We start from the raw sequence: 14,457 nt of genomic DNA, 5'->3' as shown, positions 1-14,457 counted from the left end.
TAAAAAAATTACTAGTCCTTTACGTGCAAGAATCTGAGAACTAAAAGGCCAGAAGACTTCAAGACAGTTTTCTTTCGATTAGACGTTTCTCCTTAGTAATTTCCTATGGCTCTTTTTTGCTGGAGTAAGGATCTTCTTCAGCCATTTTTCTTACCTTCTAAAGAGTACCTTCCTTGTTTTCTCAACTCACAATTATGGAACCATTTTTTATTTAATTTCAAATAATTAGGTTATCAAAAAAAGCAACAAATTGCATTTATGAATAATCAATCTTTCTATAAATAAGATTAACTACTAATGAAGTTAAAAAAAAACTCTTTTTTATTGTGCTGGCTTTTAGTTCTGTGATCCCTCATTGCTCAATTATGAGAAGATTTTAGTTCCTGACCTGTTTTGATGAAGTGCTTCCTAAAGCAATCTACACACATACACACACCCACAACCTTCCCTACCTCTGGCAACAAGGAGGAGAAATGCAGAAGTTACTGGTAGTTTATTCAGAGCTCAAATGCTTCTGTCTTTTCTAGCATAACAGCACTATCAACTACTATTCTGGTACAGCAGCCCCTTGTTTTCATGAAAAGATATTTTATTCAAGAACTTGAAAATAATGAATCTACAAAGTAATGCTCCATGTGAGAGTAACTCATTTTGGAATGTATTGATTATGATGATTAATGGTGGGGCCCTGGCATACTGTAGACTAATGTTAATACAGTAACATTGGGTAGCACCTTTTGTGATTTTTCGAGGTGGTGTACTTGTTTGTTAATGCATCCCATGTCCAGCCATTGCATTATGCCAGCATTGGTGACAGTGCCACTTTGTCAGCCTGGAAAGATGGTTTCAGACTCAATAAGGAAACACTTTATCAAAGAGAATAAAAAATGGAAATGAGCTACTACCTGTGGGTTTAGATTAAATTAGCCTCAAGAATTTGGAAGCAGTAGCTACTCTTGCTGTTCTTTCTAATGAAGCATTGTGGGCCTTTACATCTCATGCTGTATTAATTCAACGCATATTTGGCACCTACTATGTGTAATGCATTAGATGCTTATTCTGATTATCCTAAGATATACAAAGATGAATGCACTTCCATTTGTGGCTTCAAAAGGCCTGGGAAACGAGATGATGTATGTAGGGAATTATCTGTAATAGAAGGAAGCACTGGTATGTACTATTGGACAGGTAGAGATAAAATGTGCCAGGATTTCAGAGGAGGGGCAAATTGCTGTTTTAACTGAAGAAACAGGAGGATATTCATAAAGGAAATGAAAGTGGAGCAGAACCTTGAGGAATGGTTAGGATTTGAACATATGGAACCAGGTTGAAGTAGTTCCAGAAAAAGAACTACACAAGCCAGCAACAGGAAAGGGAAATTCTGGGATATGTATTGCAAAAGGGAGTCTGACTAGAATTGCAGGGTTCATGAAGGAGAGTAGTAGGTAGAAAGTTATGCTGGATCACAGTGCAGTGGGTTATGGTCAAGACTAAGGATTTTCAGCTTTAGTCTACAGTCATGAGAGAAATCCTGAGGTTTTGTAAATACAGGGATATCTGTTCATAACAATACATCAAGACAATTCATCTGGAGGCTATGCAAATGTTGGATTGAAGAGGGCAGTAACCTGTGGTTCAGAGAATAGCTGAAAGCCATTGGTGGCGTCCTTGAGAATGCATTAAGAGGAAGAACTGCCATTAGGGCCATGGAAATGGCCATGGCGTGATGGACAGAAGTGTCAGGGATGCAGTATGGAATACGTGTTGACAGTTCACTCAACATAAGGGAAAAAGAGATGGAGAAGAGTCGAAGACTTTGATGTTTTAAGAAAAAAAAAAGTAGATTTGATTGATAAGACAGAGTCCTGTCTGAGCCACGTTGAATTTGAAGTACTGGCAAGAGTCAAGGACTAGACATCCCAAGAACAATTTACAATGCACATCAGAAATTAAGATAAAAATAAAGCCAGAACTAGAATTTTACTTATTTGGGAATAATATGAATAAGGATAAAAGTTGAAGGATCTTTGTTTTAAGAGAAGTTCACCAGCAGGAGTGAGAAGAGCATTATGCAGAAGAGAAGAGGGCCAGGAACAGGTCTATGGAGAACACCTACACTGAGAAGGGAGAAGGGGAGAAGGAAATCATCTCCTCTCCCCCCCACCGACCCAAGAAACCCTCAGAAGGAGTAGTCAGAAGCAGCAGAGGTAAGGGGTCGGGTCCATGAGATCAGAAAGCCTGGACCAGTCTAGCAGAGGTCATTTGGCTTGCACACTGGAAAGCCGGAAAGATCACTTAATTATGGATAAAAATGTGTTTCCAGGGCAGAGTTCTTTAAATCTTTACTGAAGAGTTTCCTGATATGACCAGCTCCCACCATTCACCGCCACAGTACAGCTCCTAATTTCCTAGCAGAATATGTAAATCAGCGGCCTGCTGCTCACTTCCCTAGGAAGAGCCCTCTCTTACAAATATACGGGTATTCTTTCCAGGAGTCCTCTAGAAGCCTGAAGGTACATTAGTGGTTTTGACATCTCTTTCCTCTAGTAAGAGAGTGCTGCAGAGCTCCGAGCCCATCAAACACCGCTTCTTTCTGCATCTGGACCATCTGCTGTAGACCAGGGGTTCCTAACCTGAGGCTGCTAAATATCCTGGCCAGCGAATGTAATGTTCCGTTATCCATATGCATGCATTTCTGAAGAGATGATTTGTCCTTCTCCTGATTCTTAAAAAGAATCTCTTTTCTTAAAAAGATAAGAACCACTGTAATAGAGCACTCTTGCACAATGATGTGAGTTCCTTGAGGACAAGAACCTGTCCTTATACATTTTGGTATCTTCATGGTACCTCTATCAATCTTGGCTGAATGAATAGCTAATGGTGCTACATTAGATGGGCCAACTGAAATGGTAAACCGCTCATTTGGGCTCTATAGCCTCTTGCTTGACTTAGCAAATACACAAACCTAGGAAACACATTTTCTAATGATAATGTCTTTTATTAGCATAACTTGTAGCTTAAAATGAGTGCTTCAAACACCTATGCTATCTCATTTGTTTCTTTAATAATTGTGCAGAGTAGGGATTAGTATCTTCATTTCATGAATGAAGAGGCAAAGACAGAGAGAATGCATGTGACTTACCAAAGGTCATACATCGTATGTTAGCTATTATTATCTCAGAGTACATTCATTTGTAAATAAAAATGCCTCTTGGACATAATAGACTTGGCCTTGTTTTCTGGAATGCTTATTGGTTGGCAATAGGTTGGTTTTTGTTTTATATGAATGAAATCTTTTTATTAACCTAAAATTTGATACGTTAAATGCAATGGTTTTCACATAGTTGTGTTGTTGAATGACAGCTACTACAATCATACAGTGACTTTAATTTCTTGGTATTATACTAGATAACATTAAATGAAAGTAAGAAGGCCCAGGTTTGGGTCTTTGCACGGTAAAAGTTAAGATGGCATGTCAGACAGCAGAATAGTGTTATGATTAAGAGTATGGGCTTTTGAATCTGACTTAAATTTCAAAGTTCTACCAAATAGTATTACATCTTAAACATTAAATGTCGGCTATGTCTTAAGTTCTCTTTCAACTTATAAGAGAACCTGCTAAATTTCCGTCTGCATCTAGAGAGAGAGAAATCTCATCTGTTCTGCTTCCACCTTTCCTGGAGTTCTCTAGAGTGAAAAGGAAGAGAGAATGCCGTGGCAGCCTCCATCGATGGCTGAAGACAGCAACCTGGGAGGGCCGCTGTGGCCTGGGCACCTGGCTTCTGTCTCGAAGCTGCATGCATGACGGACGCTGTTCTGCAGCAGTGCACTTGGTCCCCACCAGCAGCTGTCCTTTGCCCCTCACAGCACGAGATGTGAGAAACCAAATTTACATACTGGCTGAGAACATCCCTTCTTAGACAAGGGGGAAGTTTTTAACCATTAATACAAAAGCAGGAGGTGGGGAGAGCTTGGGACTTCTCAGACGAAAAATTGATACTTCAGACTGAACGCTAAAATGTGAAGGACTTACAGAGTGACCAGGCAGTTCTCTGAAATTGGGATTAGAAATATTAAAGGACTGATTAGCACTGTCTGACTCAACAGCCTGTCAGAAACACACTGCTCTTACATTAAATGTGTACGCACTCTGTAAACTGAGCAATGGGGACTGTTAATGCTCTACACTAATTAAAATGCAACTTTCCAACTGTGTTTGCTCAATATCACTTTACATGTTGTTTTAATGATTTTTTTAAAAAGATCAAGAAGTAGTAAGCTACTTAGACAGTTTAGCTTTCAGATGGCTGCTGTGACAGACAAGGTATGAGAATACAAGGAAAGGGAATCCTGTGCCCAGTGTGTGCTGTCTGTGGGGAGACAGGGCTTCTGGCACACGGGTGTGCCGACAGGCGGAAACATTATTCAGAGATGTCTGGGCACTGACACTGCTTTATTTTCACAAGAAAACTTGTTCAGAACCAGATGGGCCCGATTTGGAGAAATATTCATTTAAGTAGAGTCACCAGTTTGTTGGTATAATCTGAAATGGTAACCTAAGCCTGAGCATAAAATGATGGTGTCGTGGGATGCTCCTCCCTGCCCAGAAATTGTCACTGGAACAGCCACCTCACAGGGAAGCAATGTGTAAGGGAAAACCACGCAAGGATGTGCTGAATCTGCTTTTTCTCTGGGTTACCACTTCCTGTGGGTTCTGCAGCCGGGGCTGGAAAAACTGGGGCTGGTGGCAGGTGTGTTTCTGATCTCCTCCCACCATTTGGTAACCGAGCTGCATGGTGCATTAATTTTATAAATTGTAGTAAGTGGGTAAGGCAGCATTTTCAAATGCCTAACTTCACTAGTTCATCTTAAAACCCTATAAATATCTTTTGATTTTCCTTATGATTGTCCTGGACCTAAGTAGTTTAGTGTAAGCTAGAGTAAATTGTTTCAAAATCATGACCAAAATATATATGGTGAGGCTATGAAAAATTGATAAATTAGCCTCAACAAACATGTCCCATAATTACTTCTGTATGTACCTATATACATCCTCTTAACACGATGAAGGCGGGGACCAGGGATATCTTGTTCCTGGGAGTATCCTCAGAGTTTAACAATGCTATTTGTTCATTTGACTATTAATTGACTTTTTAAAACTAGGAGCTTCCAAGATATCCTTTAATGGGGCTTTTGTTATAGAGACATTAACACTGGATGTGTTTAACAACTTTTGGTTTACTTTCTTGCCAAGAAAGAATTCTTATTATTCTTTTCTACCTTTCACTCCATTTCTCTGAGATAATTAATAATTAATATGTAAATTATTGTTTTCCAGGCTTGAAACTATTCCAACATGACTTTCCTTGGGCTCTTCTCTTTGGTTGTTCTACAAAGTTTGGCTTTAGGGGCCACGTTCCCTGATGCAACCATTGCTGAGTTGTCAGTGAATATGTACAACCATCTTCGAGCCACTGGGGAAGATGAAAATATTCTTTTCTCTCCATTGAGTGTTACCCTTGCAATGGGAATGATGGAACTTGGGGCCCAAGGGTCTACACTGAAAGAAATCCGTCATGCAATGGGATATGACAGCCTGAAAAATGGTAAGCGGGCTTAGGTTTGATTTCTCAAGAGTTTGTCTTTAACTTTCAACTCAGTTCTGTTTTCTTGTGCCACAGGCGGCAGTATTTACACAAGGGAAGAAAGTGATCTCATTGAGGTGGTATGGCTAGGAGAAGCGTTAGGAAACCCAAGAAAGGTGTGAATTTCTGGCTCCATCCCTGGCTAAATTAATCTAAGGAAATTATATCTTTTATTATTATTGTTACTTAAATAAACCTCAGTGTGATAAACAAAAGCAAACCTGGTTCTTGCTCTGATAGAGTTTCCAGTCCAGAGAGAAAGACACATATTAACCCATTATCACATAAATGAATTAAAAATTGCAACTGTGATGAGTACAATAATGAAAAACAATGTGATTTGCTAAGACTATCAGAAATTTTTGCTTAAAATCAACTGTATCTTCATTGTTTAAATAGCATCCAAGAATTTTTTTGAAATGTATTATTATGAAAATTATATGTACTGGAGAAAATTTCTAGCCAAAAGGCATTTTGTAATCACTTTGACATGATGTATGATTTCTTTTTTAATGTTTCTAATATACATGTGAATTAACTCACTGAAAAGTTAAGAACTCAACAATTTCTAATGAATTTTTCTGGTTATAAGTTTAGAAAAAGTTCAGTGAAAGTAAAATTTAAAGGAATATTTTGATTTTTTGATTAGATAATTAAACTTAATTCTTATTCTTGATAATTATAAGACTAATTTACTGAAAGCAACTTAGGTACTTTGAAAGAAAACAAGCAAAAGAAAATCTTGATTTTATAAATTCTACTGATATATCAATTAAAACAAAAAATAATATCCGTTGATAATACTAAGCTGCAAAAAGTTAATTTGACCATCTAGCAATAGCACAAATGTGGACCCTCCTTACCATGTCAACATAGGGAACAAACCAGTGCTCTTTCTTCAAGCCCTCACCGTGTTGGGTGTTCCTCACTCTCCTTGATCTTTCACTGTCTTTGTTCCACTAATAAACTTATCCTTTGTCATTTTGCAGGTGAAGAATTTTCTTTCTTGAAGGATTTTTCTAACATGGCAACTGCTGAAGAGAGCCAGTATGTGATGAAAATTGCCAATTCCCTCTTTGTGCAAAATGAACTTCATATCAATGATGAGTTTCTGAAAATGATGAAAAAATACTTTAATGCAGAAGTAAATCGTGTGGACTTCAGTCAAAATGTAGCTGTGGCCAACTATATCAATAAGTGGGTGGAGAATAACACAAATAGTATGTCATTTGGTTCCTTTCTTTCCTTTTGACAGTTTAGCTTTAACTCTCCTTTACTGCTGAAATTGTCCTCTCATTCCTTTTGCATTTTGAATGATAGATAGCATTTAGTTGAGTATCTAATAATTATTTCATATAGATTACAGTCTTTTTAGAAGCTTTGTTTATGAATACATGTTTAAGAAAGAAGTTAAATCTTTTGGCGTGTATAGAATTTTGGCACTGATAAATTAATCTGAAATCTGTGCTCTCCGATTGATGGGTTTCCTCTGTATCGTAATCTTGACTATTGCATGGAATTTTGCTTGAGCTGACCATTTAATAATTTAGATGCTACCTAGAATGGCAATTGGTGGCTCTCTTAGCAATATAATTAAAATAGAATAAGAGACACTTAAAAATTAGAGTTTAAAGATGTTTGTTGGCTTTTAAACCATGGAACTTGATTAGTAATCAAAAAATTTGCATAGGATTCTTTAAAGCCCAAATAAATGGAGAGGATTTAGAAAGAGATGCATTTATTTTAAATTTTATTTCTAATTTATAGTTTTTAAAATGTATTTAAGCTGTCCAAATGTTTTATATTTTACCATTTTATTCTCCAATTTTACTGTCAAAATAATTGAAATTAGAATCTAAAAAATGACACAAAATTGAAAGATTACTACAGCTGTTCATTAAATTAATTTGTATTGTCAAAACTTGCAAAATAATGTTAATCTAATAAATTTTATTTTGGAACAACAACAAAAATCTTGATCACATATCCTATAATCCCAAAAATGCTGAAGCACCTTCTTATGCACCTAAAGGGGTACTATGATTAGTAAAACAAGAGAATACAGAGCAAATTTTGGTCCTATCTTTTTCAACTATGAGATTAAAATGCAGAATAAAAGAAACCTATGTTTGTTTTTTTTAATATTCAAAGAATAATAGTCCACCTGGAATAGATTTAATTTTTAAAAGCTGTTTGTTTCCAAACTCTTTTTAAACACTTTTAGCAGTCAACAAAGAGCCAAGGTCTTTCAAAACGGATTTAGAAAGGAACATTTCAAATGATGGAAAATAAGACATCATGAGTGTAATTGACTTTCATTCATCTGTTTTCCCCTAGTCAAAAGCAATTTTTATACTTGGTAGAAAGATATCTAATAGACACAGGAAAATTTCAACTGGATGACATTTTAATCATGTACATTGTTCAAGGATAAACTTAGAAACATTTATTGGGTGCTTGCTCTGTGTTAAGAGTTTTACATGCATCATTGCAACTGGAAAGTGGTGAAGCCTGAGATTCTTTTGTACATGATTCTGTAGTTTGTACAAGTGTAAGTTGCTCCTGGTGTTATTTTAGAGAGTGTGGGTGTTTTACATGCCCTTAATCTACAAATGTATGTGTGTATGTAACATTTTTCCTTTGAAAGTAAAATGCTTTTAATTTTTATTGTAAATTTAATAATGTATATAGTTTTTCTGGATCATTCTATCAGATGGTACACTTGATAATCTGTTGGTCCCCTTTCACCTTCCAATTTAATGTGAATTTTCATCTGTTCATTTTTTCATGATTAGGTCTGTTGAAAGATTTGGTATCCCCAAGGGATTTTGATGCTCTCACTCATCTGGCCCTCATCAATGCTGTCTATTTCAAAGGGAACTGGAAGTCACAGTTTAGACCCGAAAATACTAGAACCTTTTCCTTCACTAAAGATGATGAAAGTGAAGTCCAGATTCCAATGATGTATCAACAAGGAGAATTTTATTATGGTAACACATTTTGGCTTTTATTTCTTTCTTCTTGCAGTATATCAACAAATTTCTAAGAAGGAACATAAAATATTCATTACTCAAATTTCTTGTTGATCTAGTTTGGGCTATAATTCAATTTCCTTGGCTCCTGGATCTTGAGTGAATATTATATGCCTTGACAGTTTTCCAGTATGTTTATTTAATTTATAAAATTGACCACACCTTCAGAGTAGCTTTATTCACATGAAAATATCTGACCTTATTCAAGAACATTCTGAGTTACTCCAAAAGTCACTGGCTTTGGGGTAGTTTTTAGTGAACCATATATTCCACTCAGCTCTTGATTTGGACTCCTCACCACTTTTTGAATTACAAGCTTTCCTTTAAAATTTTGCTTTCAGACTTGTGTGTGTATGATCAGACATAATTACTCATTCATAAATTCATTTACTGAGAGCCTATAATTTGTGATAGAACTCAATATCCTTGGCATTATTTTCAAAGATGTTTTGTCGGACTTTTTAGAAATTTAGGGTGTTACTCCTTCCTATACACTACATCAAACTACGATAATTTGTTGTTGTAAGCAGAAATGTAATTGTAAGTATATGTTAGAACTAATAGTTTATTCTATTTAAAAGTACACTGTAAAATTAAAATATTATAATCACAGTTAATCAAATTAACAGTCAAAATAAGAAAGGAAAAATATGCATTTATTTCAAAACCAAAATCTTTAATGTGATGTCTAAGGGACCTATATCAGTTACAGGAAAAGTTTCGTAACACAAGCATTACCTTTTTTTTGAAAATGGGGAAAATTTTAAAGTAGTGGCAGGACCATTTGTTTTAAAGACTTCCTTATTTTTTTAAGAAAGCCTAGTCAATTTGGCTAAGTTCATAGAACACAAAGCCAATTACCTAATTTACCTAGTTACCTAATTTGGAGGTCTTAATCACCACAAATACACTAGGTAAGTATTGTAGAATGCAATAGATTTCCTTTTGGCTCTGCTGCCTTGGCCTCAAAACTTTTCACTGTGGTAATAATGGAGTACCAGGTGTTATGGGTCAACTTGTCCCTTCATAGAAATCAGGTGCATATTGGTAAATGTGACTTACATCCAACTTGGATCCAGGGCTGTATTTTTCCAGCCAGTACTTTTCATTGTTTTTATAGATATCCTTTAAATATATATTCATTTGAAGTATCTCATTTAAAAATAAAAAGTAAGTCTAGAGAACGTGTTATGACAAGTGTGAAATAATTCTGGGGATTCTAAAATAAAACAAATTTTGCAGGGCTGAGGATTTACTTCAATTTCAGGGCCTATTTTTAAATAAACCGTCTTTTTCTCAGATGCCTGAATTTCTTATATTCTATACATTATTTTGGAAGAAAATTATAACAAATTTATACCCTTTTATTTAAGCTTTGGGCTAGGCCTTTTATCACCCTTCTTTTGTTTTTTTAGGAGAATTTAGTGATGGCTCCAATGAAGCTGGTGGTATCTACCAAGTCCTAGAAATACCATATGAGGGAGATGAGATAAGTATGATGCTGGTATTGTCCAGACAGGAAGTTCCACTGGCCACTCTGGAGCCATTGGTCAAAGCACAGCTGATTGAAGAATGGGCAAACTCCGTGAAAAAGCAAAAAGTGGAAGTGTACCTGCCCAGGTGAGAGGCTGCTGTGTGACTCCCTCTGATAGCACAGAGGGAGGGATGTCAATGAAGGTCCTGACTCAGGAAAACTCTTGTCACTGCTTTTGAATTTTAAGTCTTGCGCTACTCTCCTCCTCCTCTCCTTCTCTCCTTCTTTTTTTAAAAGTATTCTTCCATGCTAATGCAGTCCTGTCCAGAGACACAGCCTCACTTTTTGTTTCATTCAGTACTGTGTACCAGGACCTAGTTTCAGATATCAGTCAATATTCTTAGCTTCATTTTAGAAGATTTTTTGTAGATTGTCTCTGAATATCATTTGCATTGACAGTCTTCTGTATTTCAACAATATTTAAAGTTGATTATAGCTGGAGAGAAAATAATCTTCAACATTATTGGAAGAATGCAAGCAAGTCACTGTGCTAGGTGCCAAGATGCAATCATAAATAAGCAGGAAGAAGCTTAAAATTCACCCTGTGGCTGAAAGAATAAAATCCATGTGGGTTCTTGATGTTCTGACTTCCATCCACTTCCTCAACCCTACCTCTGCCACTCACCACATGAAACATTTTGTAACATGTACTCCCCATGTGCTTGTGGTTATGCCACAGACATGCATTTTTCATGCCTCCAGGTCTCTGTGTATGTTTTTGCATTCGCCTAAATGCCCTCCTCACATTTCTTTGCCAGATATTGTTGACTTAGCCTGCAGGGTACAGCTCTGGCGCCAGACCTCCTAGGAAGCCTTCCATGAACCACCTGATGGAGCACGTGACCCTCACTTTCAGCTCACTTGTGCACCTCCCCACTATGACAGTACATTTATGTTACCACCCCACAAGGAAATTACCTTCTTGGAGGTCTTGCTTTCCTTCTGTACCTTCTTCTAAGGTAGAGTCAGTTCTCTCCTCCATAACAGAGACACAATAAGTGCAAAACCAAACCGAACTGAAGGTGTTTATTGTGTCGCTCAGTACCTTAAAATTTAGTAGGGGAGTTAGGCCAGTAAACACAAACAACAAGTTTATAAACATAATGTGTAAATTCTAGGCTAGAAAAGAAGACGCAAATAAACAACAGATAGACACATATATGTGTGTATGTGGATGTATACTTCTAACACTAATTCCGTATTAGGAAAATTATACAAATATGATTAATTAATATGAACATTGAAAGGTGATAAGATGTTAGTATTAAAACTGAATTACTAAAAACTCATTAACTCATTCATATTCATTCTAATTTTAGGAATTGTCATTTAAAAGTTACATCTTACATAAATTGTCATTTTTCCAAAAACTTAGCTGATGTTTAGTTATGTTAATGAAGGAGATCTATTTGGAACTGTAGACATTTGGCTAGAAGTCTATATACACATTATGTTAGTGTTATATATTCATAATATGGAACCATACATAATATATAGCCATACATTTCTTAGTCTACATGTAAAAATTAAGGTAGCCATAACCCAAATGGTTTACTTTTATTCTTTTTGGCTAAGATATTTAGCTTGCATAATTTCCCATGACAATACATTTATGTAGAAAGATTGTCTTTTCTCAAGGAGAGGTAGCTGATGAATGTCTGACAAATAAAGCGAAAGTCTTTTTGTATATGATAGTTGCCATCTACATACTTAATTTATAAACAATGTATCTTAACTCTAAAAGAACAATTTACTTTTAAGCATTAATAATTAAGTTTAAATAACTATCTAAATCAGATCTAAAATCTCGTCTAGTGACCTTTTATCATTGATTTTGTATTTTTTTTGCATTTTATAAGGAATTCCTTTTGATCATATGAGAAATTGAGTACAGCATTAAAGCTTCCCTTATTAAAATTTCATGAATTAAGCTCAGCATCTCCAACTGCTTCAATTCTGTGAGGATGCAAAGTTATTTAGGAGTATTTTAACAGAATTGTAAATGAATTCTTAATAAGCATCACATATTCTGATTAACTGGAAAATGTGGCCTCCAGGTCCTGTCCACTGAGAAGTTGAATGTGGCAGCAGAAGAAAATTAAATTTTCATTTCCTAAGAGATACTCTTCAATTATGAAATAGTTTAGCTTGCTTGCTCATATTAATGCCTGTTACTAAACTAGGCACAGTTAATTACCATGTATCCATTTCTCATAGTTCTATGAATGCTCCCTCTCCATGGCTAGTGCTTAGAGAGGGAGAGTAATAGCTAGATAAGAAAAATTGAGTTTCCCTTTTTAAGAGATTGACTCTTTTCAAATACTTATGTGTCGGTAGTAATCAGTGGATAAGTATCCACTCCCCTCATTTTACAGCATTAGGACCCAATAAGTGCTCAATGAGGGTAATGATTTATGTGACCCAATTTTAGCAAAGGGAAAGTTTTCTAATAGGTGTGTTCTAGGTTTACTCAAGTGTCTATCTTCAATGGTTTGTGTAGTTTTATTCATATGGAGATATTACTCTGAAGATGCAACTTTGCATTTCTGTAATTTGACCCCATTCTTGTCCTGCTTGGCAGGTACTTTTACTTTCTATTATACTAGATTTTATACAAATAGCTTTAAAATGCTTCCTTAAGAGGTATAGGGTATTTTGGATAGGGAGAAAGGACAATTACCTTTGTATTTTTGTTATTTTCTCCCCTGAACAATAAATCCCATGAATTTAAAATTGTATTTTTATCCAAAATACAAGAATCTGTTCAGGAGATGGTAAGATTGCTGTACCTGTGTGTTATCACCAAATCCAGTGAAATACCACAAGGTTTATGCACAGCCTTACATCTCTAAGATTTACGTGAGGTTGCCAGATGTTCTTCCAGCTTATCCATGGCAGCAAAAGTAGCTTGGCTAATATATAAAATATATATATTAAAAGCACTTTAGAATAATGCCTGGCAGAGAGTAAGCATCATATGATTATTTTTTATTTATTATTACTGTTATTGTTTAATTTTCAGTGTACCTTTTGAGTCCCAGTATTTATCTTATGTCAATGTATGGATAGCTTTCTATGTAGTTTTCTGTAAGTAGGATTTTTTATTAAACTTGGTTCTAATGAGCATTACCCTGTTCATTGTATAGCCTTGATTTTCAATCTTTACTGATATAGCTTAGGTATAAAAAGATTTTTCTAAAATCAAAATCAAATTTCTTAATACTTGGAATGCAGATGTACCTGATGGTAGTACCTTGCCACTCTGACTTTTGTAGTCTCAGATTTGTCATTTGTGATCAGAGTGCTAGAAATCAAAGGATATAAAGTGATTCTCTATTTTGTAACCAGAAGCCATCCTATTATTTAAAAATGATTGTCTCCTAATAAAGCACTTCACTTTCATGTCGTAAAAGAAAACCAACACAGAAGCCATCTGATTTTGTTCTTTAATATGAGTGCTTTTTATTAGGTTTTTCTACCGAGGGTTTGATTCGTTTAATTGCTTATAAATTTTATGAACCTCCTTATATGAAACATCTATTTGTCCTTTTCTAACACTCGCTCGGCCCAGCTGCTCAGTCCCCAATGCTTCCGCCCTCTCCATCCCTCTTCACCTTATTCAGATAGAAAACTGCAAATGCGCAATTACGTTGTATGCCTTTATTAAAACAGGCATGCCTTAGGTTTTAAAAAAGCAACGTTGTGGCTTTTTATTTTTAAATTCAGCAGGTGAAATGTAAAGTCTGCCTGTAGTTTCTTTTTTAAATATGCCATTGCAGGAATTAAAGTGATTAGTGGTGGGAGGGTTTGCAGTCAAAAAGAACTTAGTTCATACCCTCACTTCACTAGCTGTGTGATTAGGGCAAGTTGCTGAGCTTTTTTGAACTTCAGTTTGTTCTTCTGTGGAATAGAGATAACAACACTTACCTCAGGGGATCATATGAGATTATTGGAGGGATGATTAAATGAGATACTATACATAAAAGGATTTGCATAGTGCCTGGGACATAGTAGGCACTCAGTATATGGGAGATAGTAATAAATATTTATATTAGTATTAGCCTGTATTAAGAGGAAAGAGATAGTAAGTGGATAATAGCTATTTTTCAATAATTTGATATAGAAAAAAGGTAAGAAATGGATAAGTGGAAACTGTTTACATCCTGTCTTCAACTTTGAACAGTCACTGACAGCTGGATGTTATTTGCCTTCATCTTATGTATTTTGTCCTATGCCAGATACTACT

At 35.7% G+C, this 14,457-nt stretch overlaps 1 protein-coding gene across 2 annotated transcripts in view; it reads left to right on the top strand.

Annotated features, from left to right (window-relative positions):
- SERPINI1 (serpin family I member 1) overlaps positions 1–14,457 on the top strand; it is a 78,101-nt gene that overhangs the window by 47,446 nt on the left and 16,198 nt on the right. Inside the window, exons 1-5 of one of the 2 annotated variants that reach the window (XM_070509535.1) lie at positions 3,684–3,875; positions 5,339–5,606; positions 6,635–6,865; positions 8,441–8,635; positions 10,093–10,297. In XM_070509535.1, the coding sequence (XP_070365636.1) occupies positions 5,357–5,606; positions 6,635–6,865; positions 8,441–8,635; positions 10,093–10,297 (881 nt within the window). In that variant the 5' untranslated portion in view covers positions 3,684–3,875; positions 5,339–5,356. Of the gene's footprint in view, positions 1–3,683; positions 3,876–5,338; positions 5,607–6,634; positions 6,866–8,440; positions 8,636–10,092; positions 10,298–14,457 lie in introns of those variants that run through there. The other variant, XM_014846441.3, reaches the window with a different exon arrangement.

The sequence above is a fragment of the Equus asinus genome, chromosome 5, assembly GCF_041296235.1.
Source record: "Equus asinus isolate D_3611 breed Donkey chromosome 5, EquAss-T2T_v2, whole genome shotgun sequence".
In the NCBI taxonomy this organism is placed as follows: Eukaryota; Metazoa; Chordata; class Mammalia; order Perissodactyla; family Equidae; genus Equus; species Equus asinus.
This window is presented reverse-complemented; position numbering and strand designations above follow the sequence as displayed.